Source organism: Lathamus discolor, chromosome 3 (genome assembly GCF_037157495.1).
Source record: "Lathamus discolor isolate bLatDis1 chromosome 3, bLatDis1.hap1, whole genome shotgun sequence".
Lineage (NCBI taxonomy): Eukaryota > Metazoa > Chordata > Aves > Psittaciformes > Psittacidae > Lathamus > Lathamus discolor.
The window spans coordinates 87,987,588-88,013,149 of record NC_088886.1 but is presented as its reverse complement, the minus strand read 5'-3'; the positions used below and the strand labels follow the sequence as shown (position 1 = coordinate 88,013,149).

General features: G+C 39.2%; 1 protein-coding gene across 5 annotated transcripts in view; it reads left to right on the top strand.

The window, feature by feature from the left end:
• The window catches only part of RAPGEF4 (Rap guanine nucleotide exchange factor 4), a 149,873-nt gene that overhangs the window by 67,034 nt on the left and 57,277 nt on the right, over positions 1 to 25,562 (top strand). For all 5 annotated transcript variants that reach the window (XM_065670352.1, XM_065670351.1, XM_065670353.1 and 2 more), the window contains 2 exons: positions 1,084 to 1,156; positions 2,205 to 2,269. In XM_065670352.1, coding sequence (XP_065526424.1) covers positions 1,084 to 1,156; positions 2,205 to 2,269 — 138 coding nt within the window. The remainder of the gene's footprint in view (positions 1 to 1,083; positions 1,157 to 2,204; positions 2,270 to 25,562) is intronic.

The window sequence follows — 25,562 nt, the reverse complement described above, 5'->3', positions numbered from 1 at the left end:
AGAGCAAAGGATAAAACTTCTAAATTAAAATTGCACTATGAGGGAAATTTTCTGTCTCAGTTATTCTGTGTGCTTAGTTGAAACCTACATGCATTTCAGCTGGTTGGTTGCTCGCGTTCAGCTCACTGAACATCCTAAGGGCTGCATGACACATTTTATTTATACTGATCGTCAACATCCCTGTTGCACAAACTTGTTTTCTGACAGTTCCAAAAGGGAATTGTAATTGTTTACCCTTAAGAATGACAGTAATATAGTATGATTGGAAACAAAAATGTGTCATTTATTGAATGATTTGTATTTGATAAAAGGACATTCTTTGGTGGTTTTTTTTTAGCTTCTGTGAATTGAATTTCTTAAGCCCTAGACAGAGCTTTGAACTTTATCGATCATGTCACCAGCATTCACTGAAGAAAAATACTAGTTACTGACATCAGTTGCCATTATGTAGTTTACAGTGGTACAAGGGACATTATTTTTACAGTTTCTAAGTTTCATCTGCTAGTACAGTTTGTGTGTATGTGTGTACATAACATGAAGTGCTAGATTTGTGTGTTTCATAAGCTTGTAGTTTCCGAAAAGCAAACTTACTGTGGTGTTGGAATTAAACATTTAGAGTTTTTGCGCTAAATCCTGTCTATTTCAAATCTGACCCCAAAATTGTAGTGATAGATGATGCTGATGAATCCTTAGTTAACAACCTTGTCCCCATCCCTACAATAAAGTAGCTTTCTAGGTTGAGTTCAGCTGAGCAGTGTAATTTCAAATAAGCTATAAAACAGCCTTTATGGGAAGTCACACAACTGAGTATAGTATTGATTTTGTAGAAGCCTCAAAGTCATGCTTTGGGGAAGATGAAGGAGGGAACTGTTTTAGCACAACTTTTGATAAAATAAAGGCCGTGTGCACCAGTCAAGAAAGTGGACTTTGTAATATTAAGAGGAAAGACATGTCTGACTGCCTCATATTGCATGTGAGCATGTGAAGCACAAGGCAGCAGACACACAAATGTAAATACCACATAATCCATTGAATGGCTTTATACATCTGTACCTGACTTTGTGTGCCATCATTGTCTTTCAGAAATACCGACAGTATATGTCTGGACTTCTCACTCCTCCTTATGGTGTTATGGAAACTGGCTCTAACAATGACAGTAAGTATGAGAAAATAGGCATCAGATGTTAGAGAAAAAGGAAAAGAGGGGAAGATGAAAGTCCTCTGGGTTTGGCTGTTGGAATTTAAAGGTTAAATTCAATTCAGTATTGCAATTGTATTAACACTGCATATAGTAGGAAATACTTTGAAACTTGCCTAACTGCATTCCCACTGCGTACAAGTGCACATAGAGCTGTACACAGAATCTTCACTGTGGGCCAGGCCTATTGATTAAATCATACTGTATGATGTCATGTAGCATTTAGCTAGTTCTAGGTATTACATTAATTCCATGGAACACAGTCATTGGTCTTGCTAGTAAATTAAATGCAGCAAACTGGATTATATTTTCAGTTAGGATGGGCTACTCAGCTTGTTTGGGAACATAGGTTAGTTCTTGAGCAGGCAACCTGCAGTAAACATACTGCTGTCTAACCTTAATTACATAGCTAAATAGATTTGGCTACATCCTCCTCATGAGGACTTGTTAGGCTGTGGGATAGTGCTGTAAACACGAATTCAAGGGCAGCCTTTGGAACTTGTCACTTCTGTAAATGAAAGTACTTTTATTTAGTTTCCGGAGGATTATGTAGGTGCCAATCAGGGCAATATCTGATGGCTAGCAATTGTATCTGCTATGTTACATGTTCAGTGTGTTCTATTTGTGAAACCACAGCATAGCATAGCATAGCAATGCTAGTTAGAGCAAATTCAGTGTTACATTTGGCTTCCAGGTACTAAATCAAAGATAATGTTAAATGAAAAAATACAAATAATTCCTGTAAACATACTTCAAATATTAAGTTCTGAGAAAGTGCTATGTTTAGTAAGCTGTTTATAGTATTTGTACAAATTAGCTTTTTGTCTTTTTCGTGTTCACAAGAGAAAACCTTTGAACAAATCTGTTTTGCTCTTAAAGAAATCGTAGATTAATGTTTGCCTTATCAAAGTACTGAGCCCCCCAATTCCATCTTTTATTGGTAAATATCTCCACTGTTACTGAAAGAATGCACGGTACGTATTTGTTTTCTGTATTCTTCTTTCAGGAATGCCAGATAAGGACAGCATGTCAAGCGGTGCTCTTTGCCAGGTTTCTAAAAATTGCAGTAAGGTAAATCACACCTTTGATGAGGGGAGGGAGATTTGGTAATGAAAAATGCAAAAGTACAGCATGAAATGAAAAGAACCAGGTGCAAATGCAAAGCATGTGGTTGATGCATGTGAGTGCAGTATATGAATTGTAAGGATGCTTTAGACATTGTATTGTTTAACTAGAGAAAGCAACTGGTTCAGGATCAGTGTTGTTAGAAAGCATGCTGCTGACGAAGTTTGTGTCGTAATCCGATTGTCCTGTCTTTGTCGGAAAGTGCTAAGGGTAAAGAAGAAAAGCAGCACTGTGACAATACCCGTGCTTAACCAATGGATCATAAAATTGACAATTAAATCCTATTTTGAGGCTTAACCAAGTCTTAACGGGTGCACAGGCATTGTTCTGGCCTGTTGCTCAGGGTGAATTTTCTCCTGTGTTCACAGGGTAGCTTTATGCCTCAGCAAGTTTGCTGATGACACAAAACTGGGAGGAGTGGCTGACACACCAGAGGACTGTGCTGCCATTCAGCGAGACCTGGACAGGCTGGAGAGTTGGGCGGGGAGAAACTTGATGAAATTTAACAAGGGCAAGTGTAGAGTCTTGCATCTGGGGAAGAACAACCCCATGTACCAGTACAGGTTGGGGGTTGACCTGCTGGAAAGTAGTGAAGGGGAAAGGGACCTGGGGGTCCTGGTGGATAGGAGGATGACCATGAGCCAGCAATGTGCTCTTGTGGCCAAGAAGGCAAATGGCATCTTAGGGTGCATTAGAAAGGGAGTGGTTAGTAGGTCAAGAGAGGTTCTCCTCCCCCTCTACTCAGCCTTGGTGAGGCCGCATCTGGAATATTGCGTCCAGTTCTGGGCCCCTCTGTTCAAGAAGGACAGGGAATTGCTTGAAGGAGTCCAGCGCAGAGCCACAAAGATGATTAAGGGAGTGGAACATCTCCCTTATGAGGAGAGGCTGAGGGAGCTGGGTCTCTTTAGCTTGGAGAAGAGGAGACTGAGGGGTGACCTCATCAATATTTACAAATATGTGAAGGGTAGGTGTCAGGATGATGGAGCTAGGCTTTTTTCAGTGATATCCAGTGATAGGACAAGGGGCAATGGGTGTAAACTGGAACATAGGAAGTTCCACGTTAACATCAGGAAGAACTTCTTTACTGTAAGAGTGACAGAGCACTGGAACAGGTTGCCCAGGGGGGTTGTGGAGTCTCCTACACTGGAGATATTCAAGGCCCGCCTGGACAAGTTCCTGTGTGATGTACTGTAGGTTACCCTGCTCTTGCAGGGGGGTTGGACTAGATGATCTTTTTAGGTCCCTTCCAACCCTTGGGATTCTGTGATTCTGTGATTCTTTGTAAGGTAGTTCTGTGCCTTCGGTCTCACCAGATGAGGACCCACATGAAAGCACTCATGAATATAAACTATGCTCAGTTTAAAGTGATTATAATAGTGGGAAGAAATACTATCAGGCATTGCTCTAAAGGTTAATAATGTTTAGAATTTTTTTATGGCAGAAGTAGAAAAGTTAGAGTAATAAACACCTGCTTGGATGCCTTCTCTCTGGACATAGGAGTTTCATTGGATGCATGTGTGATGTCTTTAAAAGGTTAAAGGTATTTTTGTTACACAAAAACATCTCTTGACAGCAGATAAAGACAATGAATATTTTAGTATGTTTCCTTAATGTGAAAATAACTACATCCACCTCTCCCTGTCTGTCTGTCCTGCTTCCTCAAGGGTACTGACCTTTCTTAATTGTCACATTCAGTCTTTATTAAATGTATAAATGTAACGGTTCCTTTTTCTAGAATCTTATTAATGCTATACCATTTCCTGACACTGCCTTATCCTGTAGGAAAATAAACATTTTTCCATGCACTAAGTAATAATTCTTAGATAGATAGCACCTTTCATGCTGTAAACATTTAACAGTTAGTTATGAGTTACATCTCAGTGCTTCTCTGAGTTGTTGGCATTTCAATGCTACACTTGGAGTTAAGCCAGGGGTCTTGCTTGACTGCTCACTGAGAGCACCAGGCATAAAATCCAAACTAAAATATTTTGTTGTATTTTCTGAAGCAGATAGAGATAACATGGTAGAAATATCCATCTTTTCTAGAAGGTGGTATGCCCCCCGGAATGGGCAGTGATGCTCAGCTAAGGGTGGTGTACACTTTCAAGTACAAACTGTTTTAGAAACTGAGCGCAATTTGTTGATGAATATTGTTGCCAATAGCTGGGCTTTTCTAACACAACAGGACTCTTCCTGCACAAAATAGTGTTCACCTGAGTAGGAGACAGAACGTGGCTGGGATAGGCTCAAACTGTCCACTGGCTTTTACAGGAATAAGGTACTTTGTAAACCACATTAACTTCCTTTCCAAGACACATACAAAAACCAGCCATCTTTCTGCCTCCCACACTGTACACATTTCTGTGGAGAGAAGCTGAGAGGGTAAATATGCGACAGATGCTTCTCACCTTGTTTCATCCTGGAGGAGCTCAGACAGTCCCATGACAAACGTGGCAGAACCTCCGCAGCGTAGAAGTGGTTCATGAGTCCTAGTTCTGTGGTTTTGCCATATGGCCATGGATCTCTTTAATTATGCTAAGTGAAAGGTAAATGTAGGAGAGGTAAATACCTGAGTATTTTGTTTACTGTATACAAGCTTCATTCCCTCAATTTTAAACTGTACAACTGGTACAGTGCTTACACAACATGTCGATCTTCATGCCTTACAGTCAGTTTTGAATGATCAGGGATATACTGGGATTGCAGGGCCAAATTCCCAGAATTGTTGCCAGTTATTCAAAGTACAAAATAACAGGGTACTGGAAAACAGCCCTGTTTGTAGTTTGTATATATTTTGCTTATTTTAGGGTGATATATGACTGTCAAAATGGCTACTGCATCAGGGAAGGGCATTCATCCAGGGAAAAGGAAGTGTTTGCTAGACATCTTTAGGCTGCTTTAAATTGCCAGAGTGATGCCTGTGGGACTGGCAGCAACTACAGCTCAGAGAAGCCTGCAGGCTACTTTGCGATGTCCAGAAAAAGACTGAGTGAGGAATTTCCTGAGATTCAGAGAAAGTTTCTCAAAATCTTTCATATGATAAGAAACTATTACAGTCTTAGAAAGAAGGTGATAACGTCTTCAATAGTTCTGATCATAATGATGCATTTATTTCGGGAGAGAGGGCGTTGTTTTAATTTTCCAGGGAAATTTATAACTATAAATAATTTACTTCAAAAGAAATTTAATATATTCCACCGTTGAAATACGAAATGTGTGTTTTTTCTTTTAGCCTCTGCCAAGCCTTTTAGAAGCACTGCAATAGATGATTTTCCATATTTGCTAATTATTTGAGTTTCATCTTCAGCTTATTTTTTTTTTCTCCTGTCACATCTATCAGTTTTTGATGAGTAACAAGATCTTTCTTTTACTACGTGCCTTGAAATTTTCTTACCATATGGGGATGTTTGGTTTTCCTAGTTCATTAAATTCCATATTAAAAATAAAATCTGTTTGGAGAAGGCAGCAAAGAGATTTTATCTTTTTTTTTTTTACCAAACACGAATTCATTTGCATTAAGGGTTACATTATTGCACATCATTTAATGCAATATAGCAGTTAAATTGAGCATAAAATACTGAGACAGAGTATACTACTGTCCTCAGTTACATATGGGGGAATGGAAACAAAGTCAGTTTAAATCTGTCTTACATAAAGGAAAATAACACAGCTTTGGTCTTTTTAACTAGGCTGTCTAATATCCGTACACCGGTCTTTCTAGCTCTAGTTTTCAATAATTCTCATGGGGTACAGTTGGATATAGCTGGATCTGTGAGACAAATATAACCCTAAAGCCAAAATGACAAAATCAATAATAATTTCAAATACATTTTTGGAAAAGATGCAGAAGAGTACTTGGAACACAGGGGAGGTTGGGTTCCAGCATGCAGGCAGAATAGGTAGTGGTTCTGTTTCCATCTATTACCAGCAGAGCTGGCAGCAGGGTTGCATGGTGCTTTCCACTACAAGATCCTGTTCTTACAATTTGGCCACTTTTTGACTGTTTACACTGAATTTGCCGTGCTGAGAGTATGCTCCTGGCTGATTTTTAAATTGAAATGGATCAAACCTCCCTGACATTGAGTTTGGGGGAAAACACATAGCACATATCAAATAGCTTTCCCCAGTGGTACACTAGCAAACCCATCCTTTGAACTAGGAGTTTGACATCTGGGGCTTGTTCTGACAATAAGGGGTCCCATTTGTGACCCCCTACAAAATCATATTGAAAAATCTCAGTTGAAACTGGCTCACTAGCAGCTTATTACAGTTTAACTGCAGGCTTATATGCACAGGCTGTGTGCACTGTGTCTGAAGAATCCCTACACTATTCGTCTTTGATCCTGGGCTGCTTGGGTATTCCTATGTTGATTCTTGACGGTGTGGGTTTTCTCAAAATCACTCATTTTAGTTGCTGGAGCAACATTTTGGTTATTATCAAGCTGGACATTGACAACCATGGTTGTCTTTTCTGTGCTTTTACATGCTCTACTGGTGCCCAAGTAGGAAATTAGTAAAGAAATAGCTCATTCTACTCTGGAGATGTGAGATGCATGAACACTTTAAAGAAGAGGGCATTGCAGAAATTAGTTAGAGAATCACAGGAATGAATATGGGAAAGAACAGAGGACAAACCAACCCATCAAGAGAATGAATCTCCACTCTGTTATGGAGTGTGGCGCTAAATACATTTTTTCTGTTAGTAGATGTCCAAAACTCCTTTGCAAACTGCACGTGCTATGCCAAAAAGCATAGAAAAATAGATATCTGTGATGAATAACAGTTATTGTATTTATTCAAGTAGTTGATAGTCAAAGCATCCTAACCCTGCTAATGATCCTAGCTGAAGTTTTATATTGTTTTTCATAATGGAATCTCCATATTGCAGTTTCCTAAAAAAAAAAAAAAACACAACAACACATCTTCAAGAAACTACACACACACACAAAATATCTACTTGAAAGGAAGGCTGAAAAATTAAGTGCTCAAAAGCAGAATATTTCAATAATGGAGGCTGACGGAGCAGTGTTAATGGAGTCCTCTTGCCTACGTTTGTTATGGTACAGACTTCAGTTCTTTGTGTTTATGATGGTACAGACTGATAACTTGCTCACATATATTTTTCCTGTGACACACTCCATTAAAATTACATCACATATCAAAACTATGCCAGCTTTGTTTTTGTACAACTTGATCTCTGCGACTGTGTTTAAAACCTACATAAATTCGTGCCTTTTTCATTGGAAGCGTGCATCCTGAAAGCGGGAAAGTGTTTCTTCATCTCCTTTGTGCTGAGGAAACCATATCGAGCACAGAAGATATAAGCAGATTAAGTTGTGCAAATTCATGCAGTCATTCTTGCTAGTGGCAGAACAATATGTCTTTTTTCTGAAATCTCATGCTTTATTTCCATAATGTTCTCTGTTGTCCTCTGGTTTCTATTGTGATAGAGAGTTGCAGGAGCTCCCCCTAGTGCACGGATTTAAGATTCGAGAAACACGTGAAGTCGAGTCGGTGAAGCTTGCAAGCTGAAACATGCCCTTTATGTTTTTCATATAATGACTCCAAATCCTCTAGCTTATTGGAAGTGATTTATTTGAAGGTATTTTGTATAGCAAAACTGCTATAGGATATGTTGAAATACTCCTGAAAGTCACCTTTTCATCCATCCATCATTTTCTCTGGTTAATTTGATGTGATAAAATGTAAATTACTTTTCTTTACTGAATTTTCAATAAGACTTAGGTGCTGTGCTGGTATTCATGCATTTAAATAATTGGAGCAATTGTGAAAGCATGATTTGCTATTTTGTCAATTCTAAATGCATTTACTAAAATTATATAAAAAAAATCTTTCAGTTGACAGAGGAGGACATAATCTCTGTGTTAATCCTCCAAATATTGGAAGTTTCAACATTGCCAGGCAAATGAATATTCATTTATTTCAGTTTTCAGGCACTTAAGTATAGCTCTGGGTATTTGAAAGTATACTGTTTGTAAAGAGGAAATTACAATTAACTAGATGCAGTCTTAAAGAGACCACACAAGACACCAGTAATAATTGTGTTCATTCACCATAAACAGCAATAATCACAATGATTTTACTTCTGATTTCCTTATATTTCAATTTAGTTTTCCCAGATGACCGAGAAGAAAGCTTATCTCTTAACGTATTCAGTAGATTGTCAAATGTGGACTTTGATAGAGCGTTATTAGACTGCTAAGGGAAATGATTCACACACTCATGAACATGTGAGCCTACAAGAAAGAATGAACAGAGAGCGCAAACAAGAAAAGAAAGCAGTGTCCTAGCAAGGTGCAATGACAAGGTGTTTGTCTGGAAGTAACCTCTCCAATAGTCACATGAAAACTGTTACAACAAAATTGATTTTCTATGAGGATGGTTTGTATAACTGTCCAGTGATAGGTGATAATTCCTATCCTCTCTTGAGCTCTGTGCAAGGGTCAGTTCTGTTATACAGTGTCAGCATAGGGTTAAAAAAGCCTTCCCTTTCATTTTCTGTTTTTGAAGTGGTTGCATAAAGCACTATGTGCAGATATTTTTAAATAATGTCTTCATGCAGTCCTAACAGTACCAATTACTTTTAGGGGCTGCGCTGATATTTTGGCACCAATTTCACATACATGAAAATAATTTGCTTAGAGGTCTGTTAAAGTTCTTCATTTCACTCTAAGTGGAAGTGCTTAGGGTTCAATCATTATCACAGCCTGTAACAATTTGGCTAGTGCAGAGGCTGTGCATATAGTCCCTGGCAATGAGTCACATGGTGACAACATATGGCAGGAGAGATAACAAAGACGGGAGTGTGAGATGAGTAGGAGTCTGTGAAAAATACATTTTTCATATGTTAGTAATAAACTTCATCATAAAAAATGTGAAGATCTTTATATGTCATCAGAGCTCTTTAATGTAAAAAGATATTGTTAGTAGGTCTGCTGGCTTATATAAGTAAGCTTTGCATAAACTAAATTATTGCAGAACCACCAGGGGAAGTTTTGGTACATCACTATCTCCAGATCCAGCCATATGGAGATGGTACACAGCTGTAGGCTTCCCTTCCAAATGTTAGTGTGAATAGTGATGCCTTAAAGAAAAGTTTGCACTGTGCCATCTTCTGTTAGACAATTCAGCTACCTGATAATCTGTGAAATATCTATGACCCATGATTTTGTTGTGTACGCTGAACTCTGGAGACCCTAAAGGCAGTTTCTACTGGAAACATTTTCTTCTACTGTGTCTAACCATGTAATTGAGCTCCAATCTGACCAATGCAGATCTAGCCACAGTAGTCCCAATATGAAACGTGCAGATGTGATTAGTGATTCTCATTTGATCTCTTGCTATGTAAGAGTGTGTAGCATTGTGGAGAAACAAAGAACAGAATCTTCGTTCCGGGTTGCTATGCATTTACCAGTGTGCATGTCAAAATAACTTAATTTCTCTTCAGTGCATACTTGATCAAGTTAAAGGATCTCTGGTCCTTGAAGCCTTTCCATTAATTTGGAAGAAGAAAAAAATGGTCTCATCTTTCTACAGTGAGTAGTTTCCATTGTGGCGGTTCTAAGGGAGGTCTAAGGATGAACTGAGCTGTCTACAATTATAGTGAGATTGGTAAGCGATGGAGGCAAGATCTCTGATGAATTAAGCTTTTTGCAGAAAAGGGCAGAATTTTGCAATCTACAGATGCTAAAGAAATATTCTTATTTTAAATTTTACTCTCATTTTCACAGAGCAATAACAACAAAAGATTAAATATATGTAGGGATATTTCAGGTTTTAAGTATAAACAAATTGCTACATTTATCGTGAGAGAAGACAAATAATGGGAAAAGTAGTGAATAGTGTCCAATAGCAGCACAGTTAGTAGGCAGCACCTGGAGGCAGCCTCCCTTTTCTGTCACAGCTGAAGAACATTCCACTCTTTGATCAGAAATGGAAAAACAAGCTTGAAAAAGTGTATCTGCATCTATATCCTCTTTTAAGTGCTGCAGCGACTTTCAGAGTCATTGTGAAACTACCTGTGAGATCCAAATCAGGGGAGTGTGGGGTTTCTTCATGAAGGAGGAATGAAAAGGTGGAGAATGAAAAGTATGGGAGAGAGAGATAAAGAGACCTCCTCTGTTACCAGCGGAACAATCCATATACTCAAGTCAATGTTAGAGCTAAACTATATGAGGTTTTAACTCCATGACTTTTACATCTGAGTATTAATATGCATGATCTCCAGAGCACTTGTCTGAATGAGGAATCCCCTCAAGCAGTTACTGTTGTTATTTTGGTGCTCTCCACTTCTCTTGCTTTTTTTTTTTTTTTTTTTAAATTATTTTCATGTCAGTCTTTATTGCAATTTCTGTGTATCCTAAAGCCATGCAGTTCTTGTTTGTGCTGGGTGCTGTGGCGCAAAGGAGGGATGGATGCCCCTGTTAAAAAGAGCTTGCAGTCACAGAAAAGTTGGAGTGACTGTCAGAAAAATGCTGCTTTACTCACAACATTGTAAGGTGTGGGATTCATATGTGCTCATACATTCCAAATGAGTTGTCTTCCAGGAGCTTATTGTAATCAGACTTAGGTGTGAAAATCTTAAGTGACACTGGGAGTGGGAGGAAGAAGTTTGGAAATCAGTAGACAAATTAAAACCTGATGTGTTTATTTGTTAATCTTGTAATTTGGATGGGATCTAACACACACTGTTGGCCTCCTTCAGAGTAACAGAGTAAGCAAGTCCTTACCTCCTCCGTGACTAACCTTCTCCTCATAAAAGGGTTACAGAGGTGCTTGGGGTAGCATGGAAAAGACAATTTGGCTGAAGAGGTGTTTTCACTTTCTGACTCCTTTTGCTATATGACTGTTACTGTCATAGTTTACATAAATAACAGAAAAATGAAAGAATTTCTAGAAAATACTATAATTCGTAAAATACTCAATATTGTGAAGTAGGTGTGGGACCTTCTTTCAATAAGATCATCACTCTTAGTTCCAGTTGTCTGGGGAAACAGCATATTGCCTTACCTGCCAGTGCTGGCAAGGGCAGTCTGATAATATATACTGTGGAGTCACATTTGATGACTCTTGCTCCTTGGCTGTGTCTTCCGTGTGATTCTGTCCCAGCCCATAAAAAACATGCACATATGCTCCATTTATCTCTGCAGTTGAAAGGCAGAAAGAATGGGTAATTATGCTGAGAAAAAAAGATAGTCCTTTTCAAGGTTCATGTCTTCAGACAAGTCAAGCGTATACAAGTAACACATTTGGCAGTTATATTTGAAACAGCAAAATGATTTTTTTTGAATCTTGTAATTATTTTCTCAAGTTTGGCAGAAAAATTGGATCAAGGATCTTAAAATCAGATCCTTCTAGTCCCTCATATAATCTCTTGCACAGCATTTTGACTGCCTGTCCTACAACCCGTGTTGGAAATCGGTGTTCCAAAAACTCAATTATAGTTCTGAGTCAGTAAGAAGTTATCAATATGTCTGATCTGATGATTTAGCAGCATCTTTTTTTTTTTTGTCTGTGTACAGATGACAAAAATTGGAGAGGTTAATAAAGAGTGGGGAAAAGCTGTCCAATGATTTTGTTCTTTTTGTGTTAGCTAGGCAAGAGCAGGAGCCTGTTGTGCTGGCTCCATGTGGAGCAGCACCACCAGAACAAATGTTTGGTTTGTGGTACTCATTTAGTTAGAGTTAGAATCGCTAAGACAAAAATGTTCAATATCTACCAACAGAGCCGAAAATGTAATTAGGATCATTATCTCCAGTGATGGCTAAGGAGCAAATGCTGCTTAGATATTTAAAGATTTATGGTTTATGACTTTTATTTATTCTTTTTGTAGATTTCCTTCTGGAAGAAAGCTTGGCACAAAATTGTGAATACGTTTGATCTTTGTGTGCTTTATCATCAGTAATGCAGCTGTCTTTAAGATAGCAGTTACTGAGGAAATACAAATACACATAGCTGAGTTGACTAGTAGAGAAATGAAAAGAATATATAATTTAGGTTCCAAAATAAAAATGGGAAATAAAATCATCTTACTTCCAGTACCAGTTATAACACTGCTTCTAATTAGGGTTACACAGCCATATTTGTTTTCATCTTAGGAAATGAAATTATAAAAACAATTTGTATAATAACCTTAAATATAAACTGGACAGAGAACAAGCCAGTCGCTGAACAAGGAAGAATTATGATTAAGTCTTTGTAAACCGCCCAGTACTGCTTTGTCCATCCTCACTCTTTAATATAGCTGACTTCAAATACATGAATCTGAGGGGGCTAAAGAAACAGCTTCTTTCATGCCGTTCTTTCCTTGTAGCCTTTTGCAGAGTGGCTCAGATGGTTGCTTTTCACCTGAACCTATTTTCTGACCCAGCCCACCTTAGAGCCGCATGAGGGCCAGCACTGAGACCAGGAGTGGTTGCTGTGCAATAGGAATATAGTGGAAGCATCGGCTCCCAGAGCAGAACACATTTGGGCCCAGGAAGAACTGTGTGGGGCTGTGGTTGCCGTTCCACAGCAGCTTCCCGTGACCTGCACTGGGACTGCACCTGTCCTCCCCCGTGTCCTCCTTCCAATGTCCCTTCCCCCTGCATCCCTCACATCTACACCTACCCTGTCCTTCATCACTCCTGCTTGTCTGGTGGTAAGGGAGCAGAACTGTCAGAAACATGTAAACCTTTTATGAGAGGTTAATTTTCTGCTGTTTTGGATGAAAATTAGCTTCCTGGCCAGGACCAGCATAAACGACAGGGCAGAGCCTGGGTGTAGGGTTCAGGACCATAGTGGTCCTATTTTAGACTGCTGTGAACTGTCTGCAGCCTTAAATGTCCAACTTTCACACAAAGCACTATCAGGTCTGTCAGATATAGATTGAGATTCTCCCCTGCCCCAAACCTGGCATTTCTGCCAGCTCACAGGGACAGCTCAGGGACAGCTCAGGGACAGCTCTGCTCAGCTGCAGGGGAAGCAGAGGGACAACTGGCAGGGGATTGTTTTGTCATGCCAGATTGCAGCTCTATTGCAATTCACTGCTAAATCACAAATGAATCTGTGAGATTTCAGTCTCCTGTGTTTAAATACAGATTTGTACGATGTATTCCTGTTATTGCTGTATACACATACAGATCCAGGCAAATATTTGTTCCTCTCTCCATCCCTCCTCTTGAGTTGTCTTGTGTTCAGAGCCAGTCTAGATGAGGAATTTTTAGCTTGTGGTCTCCAGGCTGCTGGATTCTGGCAGTTATTCCAAATGAGTCTGGGAAATGAACTGAAGAAAAGCCTATTCTGTGCAAGGTTCCTTATCTTGACTGGCAAAACTACCGGGGTCCACATGAGAAAGGAGTGTAACACACCCTTCTCCCCTTTCGTTTCCTCTGATTCAGTTCACGCTCCATTGAGTGTCAGTGTTAGCTGCTGCAGATTCCAGGGCAATGTTGGAAAAACCTGCGTTGACAAAACTGTAGCAGTAAGGTTTCTGGCTTTCCTTATACTAGCCTCTGCTCCACAGAAGTCCTAGGCCTGTGCTTTAGAATGGCTCTCTTCTCTTCCTGGCATACTGGTGCAAACTGGGAGAAGGAGGAAGGAGAAGAAAACCAGGAGGTTTCCTTGCTAGAGCTCCTGGATGCTGCTTAGTCTGTTCAGTTTCTTCAGTGCTACAGTCAGTGTTCTTGAAATGCTGTCTTTTGTGTTTTGTTTGGCTTTTCTGCTATGAGGTGTGGGGTAGAGAGCCAGGATTGCTGCCCGGAAAGTGCTGTGTGGCCTTGTGGCAGTATGGACACAGGACAATCTGCAATAATATTGGACTACATTGTACCATAAATTCTTCTGGGGAGGATGCATCTTCCTTTCCCCAGGGCAGTCTGCTAGACCAACTGTCATACAGAAGCTGAAGATTCTTAAGAAAGCAATCTATTTCAGCAAATGATGGAGTTTTTTATCACTGTTTAGTTGGGAGCACACTCAGTATTTCCAGGCAAGATGGTTTGGATTACAGTATTTCAACTTCTCTGGAACAGCAAACATTTTCACACTGTGATTGGCTTAACATGGTGCAACAGTCCTTATCCTTTATACAGCCCACAAAGAGTCACTGAGGAATTGGTTAAGCCAAAGGAGATTTTGAGATTATGTTTAAAAAGGAGGAGAGTGCTCGACAGATGGCAGGGACAGAATTTCAGCCGGACGAAGCAGTATTTTTAGCGATGATGAGAAAATTAACGCTAACATTGAAGAGAGATAGGAGAAAGAGGATAAATTACAAAATACATACAATAGGTCCCTTTCCATTTCACAAGGACAGGGCTGGTTCTGTGATATCCCTAAAAGCCAGACTTCACAGAATTTACACAGCTTCGGCTACATACTGAGAGAGGTAAAAAGAGGTCATCTCTTTCAGAAGCATACTATGGTGAATTGGGATGTAAAGAGATGTAGCTAGCCAGGGAAAATGTCAGGTAGAGTAATTCCACCTCTAACTATCTGTCCTGGGTTAATTATTGCAGTGGTCTGCGTGCATTTGTGGAGCCGATTTGTTCTCAAGTTGCAGTAAAGATTCATTTAGCAACAAAAGCAGTTCAGAATATGTTTAGCAGTGTCTGTCCCTCGCTAGTTATCAGGGAAGATGAGGTGAAATTCGAAACAATAAGAACAAATGTGAACAGACCTGGTTTAAATGGTAGCAACTTAGGCGGCTGCAAGCTCTGTAGGAAGTTAGGAGGAGGGAAGGAGCAAATTTACAAATATTTACTATTTTCCAATGTAATTAAATTTTGTTCAGATTGCCAGGAATTAAAAATATTATTCTTTTACTCTTTTCTTGGGGAATACCCACTGTTCGCACAGATGCACATTAACTCAATGTTTGCATTTTATGTACTGATTGTTTCCATCACATTACAGAATTAATGTGAAAACCAGCATTTTAATCCATGTCGTTCAGATCTAATAATTTGATTCCAAATGCCTTTGTATGTTTTCAGTCAATACAGTTACAGCCACTAAAGTATCTGAAGAACACTGAATCAACTGATTAATGCAGCAGTTACGAGTTTCATTTTAAGCTAGTCAAATGTGTGAGACTACAGCTGGACTTTACTGTAAAAGAAAAAGAAAAGCCCTTACCCTTCATAGCCAGTATTTTCCCCCTGAATTTATTTTTTATTTGCTTTACCCATTACTGAGTCAGATAATGATGTGCCCTCATAGCAGGAGGAGCTAATGAGGCTGATGAGTTGTCTTCAGAAGAGCATGTTGTCCCTTGTGGCCAGGTCCCTTCTGTTTTGGTTAGATCTCTGGCCGTGAAGGTTCACTGTGGTTAGCAGAGCTGTGATGGTGTTAATGCATCACAGCCAGGGACAGGAGCTGCATCTTGCATCAGAAGCACTAGGAAGAAGGCTACAATCCAGTTTTCAAAACCACACGATAGATAAACTACACAGTCTGAGAAACTTGGATACAACAGTGCAGGTAGCGGGCTCAGTGTATCAGCACCCTCCACTTTGACAAGCTTTTTTGTAGACATCATGGGAAATAGAAGTTTTAAGGAAGATAAGAGGGTTGTTTTGTGGATATTTGCCAGGAGCAGAATGCTTGTCTTTTCCACTGACACACAAATATGTAAATTAAACAGAAGTGCTTGAGTGATTTTTATGTTTATGACAGAAGACTTGAAGCTGATGAAAGTAAAGAAATAGTTGGCTGAGAGTAGAATGTGCTTTTTCAAAATGTGTTCTGGTCTAGCTCTCAGTGTGGTATTTCTTTCCTCTGTTTCATATACTACAGGAAAAAAACATTTACCTTTTTTTAGCAAATATGTTCTATGTAGTTGGAAAGCATCAATATGGATCACTGAAAATTGCCTTCCACGAAGTAGGATAACAAAGTTTTGCTCTGGATATTGTTAGATTATTCTTTCTCAGTTTCATTTCTAGCAAAAAATCATTTCTGAAATGAATGACAGAAAGAAGAACAAGGAGTAGACAGGGAAGCTGGAATCTGAGGCAGATGTGCTGCACTCCTTCAATGCTTCTTCATTTCATGTATGCTCACACAATGTACTGTCCTGAACTTAGAGAAGAAGGAATGTGGAATCACCCAAAGAGACACAAACCAGGTTTAAATTAACTTCTTTTCCCTGCTTGCCAGTGACTACCTTGTTGCTGCCCTCCCCAGGGAATTCAGGGCATAGCCTGCAATGCCCTCTAGTCTTGGCTCACTTTGATGACTTTTCCTTTCTGTCTTATAAATCATTATAAAATGCTCGGAACGAATTTGTAGGCACTAGACTTCCAGGACTTCAGTTGCAGCATTCAACAGTGTTTTCAGTTGCTCATTTTTGTCACTTGTCAGAGATGGGGGTAGGTACTGTCATCCCCATTTTACAGATGGAGAAGTTGAAGCAGAGGTGGAATCACTAGCTGGGGTCATGCAATACCTACACTGTCATCAAGCAGGAGGCAGTGGTGCTCTTGCCTTACTTGAGTGGTGTTTTGACTATACTAAAGAGTTTCACCATCGATTTTAATAGGTTCACAATTTCACCCCCTAATTCCCATTCCATCCAATTTTTGTCACCCTTACGTTTATCATGAAACAACTTCATCTAAAATTTCATCACCTAGTTCTCAGAGGGCAGTTCTGGCATGTGGGTGTAATCAAAGCATAGGAGAGCCCATCCATGTGTGCAGAAGTTATAAAGGTGTCTGGAAACAAGTGAAGTAAATCCTCCAGAAGCTCATTAATCTTTAACTTCCCTTCAGTTTGCCTTTTGAATAGTTACTGTGTACTTACAGTATGGGTGAGGAGCAGGTCTTAAAAACAGTAACCTTGCTGCCTAGTACTTACCATAATTTCTCATCTGCATCATTATAGTTTGTTTCTCAAGAAGTGAATAATTTCAGGTAAACATGCTATTAAAGACATGGATACCAAGAAACCAGTAATTCTCATGAGAGATAATGAAAAAAAAAAGCTTTGTTCTTTTATAGGTAAAAAAAATTTGCAGCAGCAGAGAAACCTATAACAATGCTGGCTTGAGACTCCTTATGACAACTGTAGTCACACCTCTATCAGAATATCGGGAATGCTCACAGCGCAGTTAGCATTTCCTGACATTTTATTCAATGCATGCAGTGTAGTTATAGCAGCTGTTTCATTGTAGTAGGGAAGCAGAAAAATGACAGGAAAATAAGACATCATTAGCCATGTTCTGGGGGTTTTTGTGCACTGGTCATAGTCTGTTTCAACATTCTTTTTCCCTTTGACATTCACAGTGAAGTATGATTTTTGGTAATGGCTGAATCATTTTGTGTTAAAAGGATGGACATTTACAGTTTGTCAAAAAAACATCGTAGAAGTGTTAATAATGCAATTTCAGTTTAACTTTCTAAAAGAAATTTGCTACACTGATTGTATTTGAGAATTTAAAGGGACACATTTTCCTGTTTATACTATTAGTACATGTAGGTTACTGAAGAAAAGCAATTTTAGAATGGATTTTAAAACATGACTTTGTCTTCACACTGTATTACATCTAAAGAATACAGATTTTGAAACAGTCATCATTACTCTGAATATTTTGATAGTAGCCCATTTGCTGACAGTATTCAAAGCATTTTACAAAGGTAGAAATTATTAGTATTCCTCTCTCCAAAAAGGAGAAGATGAAGCACAGTGTGATTACATGATTTATGCAAGGTCATGTAGTCAGAAAAAAAAGAATAAAACTGAGCTGTCATAACCACTGGTCCTGACAATTTCTGCTAGTCTATTTTGCTCAGTTTAGTTAGTTTGGACTTAGCTAAATATATGGGTATTTAGACTGCAGGGGCAGTTATGGAACTCTGAGGATCTTAAAAATGGGATTAATTCCTCTTTCTGTGGAAGTTCTCTGATGTTGCAAATGTCCTTGTGTCTGTGTGTTCCTCTGTTCATACCTTGCTCTGCTTCTCACTTTCGCTGTTTAGGGATATTTCTCAAGAAACTGTGTGGTTGTTTTTTGTGATCATGGGTCATTTGAAGATGCTTTGGTAATACAATTTACACTATCTGGACTGGCTACAGGTTCTTTAAATACTTTCATTGTTTGGTAAACATAGATGAAGAGCAGAAACAAGTGCTCTTTCTGGGTAATTTGTCCTTTGTTAATTGCAAAGTGTTAAGTCACCTAGAGGCCTGGCATGAGGTCAGTCCCTGTCAGTTTTGGACTTTTCCATTTAGGAGTGAGCAGGCACTTTGCTCTTTGGCCGCGAGTGCTGTCTTGTGCAGTGTGCTAGGGAGCACAGATTGGATCTTTCAGATGCTACATGTATTTATGAGAAGATAGTGAAAAGGTGACTGAAATGGTTCCAGCATGGTAGTGATGATTGCATTTCTGTTTCCACTTTTTTTGTCTTCTGGAGGAGCATGGTGAGGTCTCCCTGTAGATAACAACTGTGGTCTGGGTTGGACAGAGCTCAATCCTGGTAGCATGTCTCAGCCATCAGAAGTCCTATGGCAGGGAATGTGTGTCAGGGTTTCTTACTGACTGTGCACCCTGCGAGGTTTGTTAGAGGTCATGACAAAAGTTGTTTTCTGATGACAAGCGTTGTGATCAGTGTGTTCTACATAATGCTGCTCCAGAGATCCAGCACAGGATATCAGAGCAAAGAAATTCCTACAATACTGGTTATATCTTCCTTCAAATGTTGTAAAAAATGATTTTCAAATGATCTTTTTTTATGACAGTATCTTTGGCCAGCTGCTTCTGTGATGTTTTTCAGCAAACTGCATTCACTAAGTGTATTGTTTTACCTTCAGCATCCTAGCAGAGATTGGTGCAGTCTGAATAGGTATGCTCTTTCTTTTTACAGAGGCTCACATCTTTGCAATTCTTATCTATGCCTTTGGTCTGATGTAGCTTAGGTAGATGACATACTGCCAAAACCAGGCAACTTTTGAAATGGATATCTGGATTTGGGAAAGAATGGTAAGAATAGAAAGAGGAGGTATGTGGGAGGGCTGAGGGGACTTCTGCTAATTATCAGCTGTATCTTACTGGCTGGCTATGCTTTCACCAATGTTGTGGGAATGGTTTTTTGTATGTTTTATTTCCTCCTGTGTGAACAAGGTAGGGCAATGATAGCCTTTCAGGAGATGTATACAAGGATATTCAAGCATGTTGGTCACAAATAGCAGCCATCAGAAGTCATTTGGAATCATTAAGAACTGAAGATGCTCAGTTTCCTGAAATACAAAAGGGAATCAAATGCAATGGACCTGATCCAAAACCCATTGAGGCAATTAGGGACTTGCCAGTGATTCAGTGGGATTTGGATTAGGCCTTAAATCACCAATAGCAGTAAATACTGAAGATGTAAAACAAACAGATTTCTTAGTGATTTGGCTGTTGCTGCTGCCATCTTTCGTCCTTTGTTTCTTCTGGATTCCCTGCCAGCCAGTAGGAAAGCACAAGTCACTTGCAATTCTTTTCAGTGTGTCAGTTAGAAATAAAGGGATCAACAGTAAGTACACAGGTTTTTCTAATCACCCAGGTAACTTCACATGCCATGCTTAACTCCAATAAACAGCAAAACTTGTTCTCTGTTCAGAGATGAGCTACATGAGGTCATGCGAAAAACATGATTCATTTGCTTTACTTTTATTTCTCCTTAGTTCTTTGCAATACACATCTCCTATGCTAACACTGAGAGTAGTAGGTTAGGTCCCCTCCATAATTTGATTCTGTAGATCTGAAGCATTCATTCATATGTAAAGGCTCAGAAGAAACATCCCTTTACAGTTATTTAACAAGGGGAATAGAAAAATGTATTTTTGTAAGAGATGTTCTTGGTTTTTATTTAACTGATTCAAATAACTTGACAAATACAGACCTTATGTTAGGTCTTTATTATCGTTGTTCATGATATTATTTATTTGTTTGCATATGGCTTGGTTGGTGATGTAAGAAGCACAGAAGTAAAGGCAACCCTTGCCCTATAGTTTGAAATCTAAGACCTATTTCTCCAAAGATTAAATGTGTGCATGAAATTATATACATGAATAGTCCTATTTAAATCTACGGCATTGCTCTCATGCATAAATATTTGAATCTTCAAACAAATGGAGGCTAAAATTGTTACTTTGTCTGCTTCACCCCAATTTAAATAGGGAGTTTTGTGATTGGCTTCATGAAGGGTTTGTTTGAATGGCCCAAATGTGATTCCATAAATGTACAGATATGGATTTTGTCAGTGTTAACGCTGAAAGCCATTTTGTTGCAGTTTCTCATTATCATTTTCTGCTTCCCCCTACCAAACACCCACATTTTTCCCTTTTCTACCTTTCAGACCCATATGCACCCATATGTACAGGGGGAATCAGCAGATCATAGTAAACTGTGGGCTCACTGGTTGGAAAAGGGCATGAAGTAGCTAAAACTCAAGATGGTACTGCTGTGTTGCCTTATCTCACACTGAAGGAAAGCTGAGAGCAGGTACACTTGTCACTGCTGTGGCCAGGAGATGGGTAACAATTTGTAAACCTCGCTTGCGTATTTCAGCTCTTCACATGATAACCTTTCCCTTATCCAGATGTCCTGTAAAACGTGATCATCAAGTAGCTTCAATGATACAGCTCCGTGCAACATGTATGTACTTTTGTCACATTAATTCTTCAAAGATACCAGAATGTGTTAGGAAGGTAATTAAACACTTTGCTCACTCTCTGCTGTTTTGTAGGGAAAGCTACTTCTTTTTCCTAAGTGCTTTCTAAGTATCCTCTAATGGGTGATTCAAGACTGTAAAGACTTTCAAAACATTTCTTGGTCTTCAGCCAAGTCGTGACTATTATCCTAAAATACGATCCCTTACATAATCCATTTTTCATCTGACAGGAAGTTCTTGCTGGAACACTTTGTCTCCTATTAACTAGCTGATATATTTCTCTGCCTTTGAAGCATGACTTGCCTTTCTGTAGGGAACTCAGTCCAAGCCTTGTCCATTTGCTGTATTTCAGCTCATCGCTAGTGCAGCCAGAGTTCACTGCAGTAGCTTTGAAAGGCTGTAACTTTGAGGGGACTCTTTTCTGGGCAGGACTTTTGGATGGCAAGGAAATTGTTCCTCAGTGGAAGTGACTGCCTTGCTCTTTTGTCTGGCCCTGCAGCTCTGGGGGGTTGTTACTGTTGTTCATCTCTTTTAAGCACCACCTTGTGGTTGAACTTATTTTAGGCATGTAAAGTTGTCACAAAAATTGCACTGTGCCATGTAGTGAGGCTAAAAAGTACTTCAGGAAAGCCTCTAGTTCATCCCTGAGCCACATGCCACATGCACAATTCACTGTAGCTGTGTCTCTCCTGACAGATACCTTAACATATCTTCCTAAGCCTCTGGAGATGGAGGAACCACTCCTCTCTGGCAATCTGTGCTAATATTCACTGTTCACACCATTAGAAAAGCTTCACTGATGCCTAACCTGAATCTTTCTTACCCTGGCTGAAACTATTTGCCGGAGTCTGCACTGGTGGACTAGGTCACTTCTTTCTTCTTTTCAAAGGCCTTTTAAATCTGAAGACTTTTTAATCACACTTCTACTAAGACTTGCCTTCCTTATCTGAACAACTTTGATTATTTGTGTTGTGCTTTCTGACTGTTCTTGTTGCTCTTGTGTTGGTTTAGATGCTCTTGAAGTGGGACACAGTGCTTTAGCTTAGGTCTCATCTAGGATGACTAAAGCAGAGGTGCATTATATATCTAATCTCTTATTACATCCCAGTACAGTATTTGTTGCTTTCACACAAGTATGGCATTGCTTACTCAGTTCTGTTTAATATCTATTATGAACCTTCTTTTTCAATGTAACTGCTAGGACACTAGCTCCCTACCCTGTCCTTATATAGCTGATTCTGCCTGTTTCAGAAAAGTAGTCAGAACTGTCTGTGTTGCATAACAGCATTATTTTTTTCAGACCAATGTCCGAACTGTATCAGATTTTAACCTTACTCTCCAGTGTGTGTGCAGTCCCTTCCATCCTGGAATCTCTTTCAGAATCAGTGTAGATCCTACTTCATCCCCTGCTAATATTTAATGTTATCCGATGGGATATATTCTTGAGAACACTGCTAATGCTCTGGCATTATCGCCAGCTTGACTTTGCTTCACTGATAATTGCTTTAAAAATGTACTTTTCCAACTGGCTTTGCACCTATTTTGTAAGAATTTAATCTTCCCTTTGCAGAAGAGAGCATCTTATGAGGCAGTCTTACTAAAGTAAAGGGTTGCAAATCTACTTTTTCTTCCTTAATCTACCAGTGTTGCAACCTGATCATGGAAAAAAAAATAAGTCAGTGTGGCATGATTTGTTCTTTGTTAATATACATCATGTGTGACTGATTCTCCTGTTCTTTTCCAGGTACTTACAAACGGACTTTCTCTAGGAAGTCAAGTTAAGCTGATATGTCTATATTTTTTCGGCTCCTTCTTTTCCCATATTTCTGGGTTTTGCTGCCTTCCTTAGTCCCAGTGAGTTGTCAAAGGTGGCTGTTGATGGTTCTGAGATGGCTGCAGCCCTCTTTAAGTTCCTTCAAACTTTTCAAGTTCCTGCATGAAATTCTACAAACCCAGCCAAACTGAAAATAGCAAATTTAACTCATAACTAGTTTAATACTCATTCTTCTTTTTTCTTTTCAAGCTGAGATTTTACTCCTGTCACTCTATTACTTAGGATATTAGCTGTCTCTCTGCCACTAATCTTTCTAGTGAACACTGGTACAAAAAATAAATCAATGTTTTCTGGCCTTCTTGAATTATCTGTCAATACATTTTCCTCTGTTGAACAGCAGATCAACACTTGTTGTTTTATTTGTATTACTATTCATGAACTTGTGGAATATTTTTTGTTCCTCTAGTATATATTGTATGTGTGGTTAGTATTGTTTCTTTAAGTAACTTACCATCTCTCTTTAACTCCTTTTACACTACATGTGCTCTCCCATGACCTGCTTCAGGAATTCAGCTATCAGTGTTCAGGCTTTAATGAAATTTTTCTTCTTAGTCCATTGTTTCTACTTTGATGCTCTTACTTCCTCCTGTGAAGTTCTGACACAGGATCAATTCATGATCACCCTAACCAAAGTTACCTTCTGTCTTTGCAGCTGATCCTTCTGTATTGGTCAGGATCAAATGCAGGTGAACAAGCAGCTTTCCTGCTGCTTTCTGTGCATTCTTGTTCTGTGTCTTAGCTTTTACCTTGGTTTTTTTCTGTACTTCTGGGTTAAATCAGATTTCTTCTAAATGCTCTCTTTTATTCTGTTTTGATTAGGATGGAGATTTATTGACAGTTTTTTTCACCTATTAATTTAATTCATTTTTGTTGGAGCTTAATGGAAACTCTAAAGACCAAAAATGTGCATTCATTTTCACTAGTCTATTGTTGTAAAAGTCTCATATTTTTTGTCTTACACATTTTATCTCTCTTTTGAAATATATTCCTAACTAGAGTTAAAATCTGGAAGATGGATTGAATATATTGAGCTTTATTGATCTAAAATATTATCTTTTAAGAATGCATAATTTAAAAATAATTTTCATAATGACCTTTGTGCCAGTTTAGCCAAGCATAGAAGTGTATATTTACTTTCAGTCTCATTGAACTTGATGAGGACTTGAAATCTTTTTAAAAGAAGATGGACAAAAAATTATTAATATTCCAAGTGATATCACTGACTTCATTATTTATATACCTGCTTGAAACTGTGATTTGATGGTTTTGTTTGCATTAGAGGCATCTTTCAAAAGATTCTTGCTATTCTTCGCATGCTTTAACTGCAAACATAGACTGTCTAAAGCACACTCCACACAGTTGCAGAAACTGAGAAATATCAAGGGATGTAACACTGCCCTTCTGGTGGGACAGAGAGGTTTATAACTTAAATGGGTCTTCAAAAAATTGTTGGCTTATTAATGAGAAAAATCAGGAATCCCAATTTAATTGTATTGATTTGCCTTTTCAGAGACTTCTTATGAGGCATGAGTAAAAATGAAAACCCATTTGTGTTATTTCTGATATACAGGCTTCTCTGTTAATATTATCTTTATCGATTTCTATCATGTGCTTCCCTCATTTTCCCCTTCCTGGCTGACCTATAGTCTCCTGGTGCATTCGTAGCTGCTAGCACTATTTGATTACCACAAGGACTTTGTCACATCATTAAAAGCCCGTGGGAGCTAAGGAACAGATACGCAGTTTAAGAAAACTGATACCTGGTAACCCAGCAGTACATGGCATGTGTTTCACCATATTTCCAGCCTGGCTGTCCTGCCTTTGCTGTATGGGTGTAACAGAACTGTGGCTGCCATGGGCTGAAGTGCAAGGTCTTGCCCTTGTGGGACACCCCTGTGATTGGCGTGATCTGTCCTGTCAGCAAGTCTAGAACACCAGCCAAATTCAGCCCTCATGTCACGTCTCCTGGCATTTCACACTAAATTTGGTCTATGCTGTTAAGTACCAGTCCCTACAAAGCAAAACAACTTCCAGTCACTCTGAGGTGGCTGTTAAGTTCAGTTTTGTTCTTCTCCTCCATTTCTACTGTCCTTTAACCCTCTGCTTTCCTTTTTCGTCTGTGCTGTTCCAGGTGCTTCCTGTCTCACCTCTCCTTTCACCTGTTCATTAGGTGCCCGTTTTCCCATTTCTGTCATCCCCTTCTCTGCTTCTCTCTTGTAGAGCCCTGGTAATATTCCCTTTCACTCTCCACTTTGCAGAACCAAGTCACCTGCTTTACTCTTACATTTTCTTCACCAGCCCCTTTGTGAAGTCCTTGCCCAGGTCTCTGTGAGTGGCCTACATGCTCTTGAGTTTCAGAGAGTGGCTACAAAAGGGTTGCCAGCTAGGCCAGATGATTGTTTAGAAAAGACAGATAGTGGCAGCAGAGCTCTTCTTTCATTCCTCTTTCTTGTGCTGTGCTGTAACATAGAAGGGAGCTGACTAGAAAAAGGTGCTGAAGGAGGAAGGAGTTTCTGTGGTAGGAGACTGAATGGCAGAGGCAGCCATGTGTGGTGGAATGTTCTTATGCCCACTGTGGGTTGAGAGCTAGCAATGCCTGTGTAGCCTTAGATCTGGTGTGATGTTTGGCCACTGCATACTTCATTAGTAATTTATAAAGTGTAACATGTATTTGTTATTCATCTTCACATGTCATTGTCACTGTTTTAATTTGCTGAGCAGTAAAAGCCATGTTTGTCTTTAGAATGTC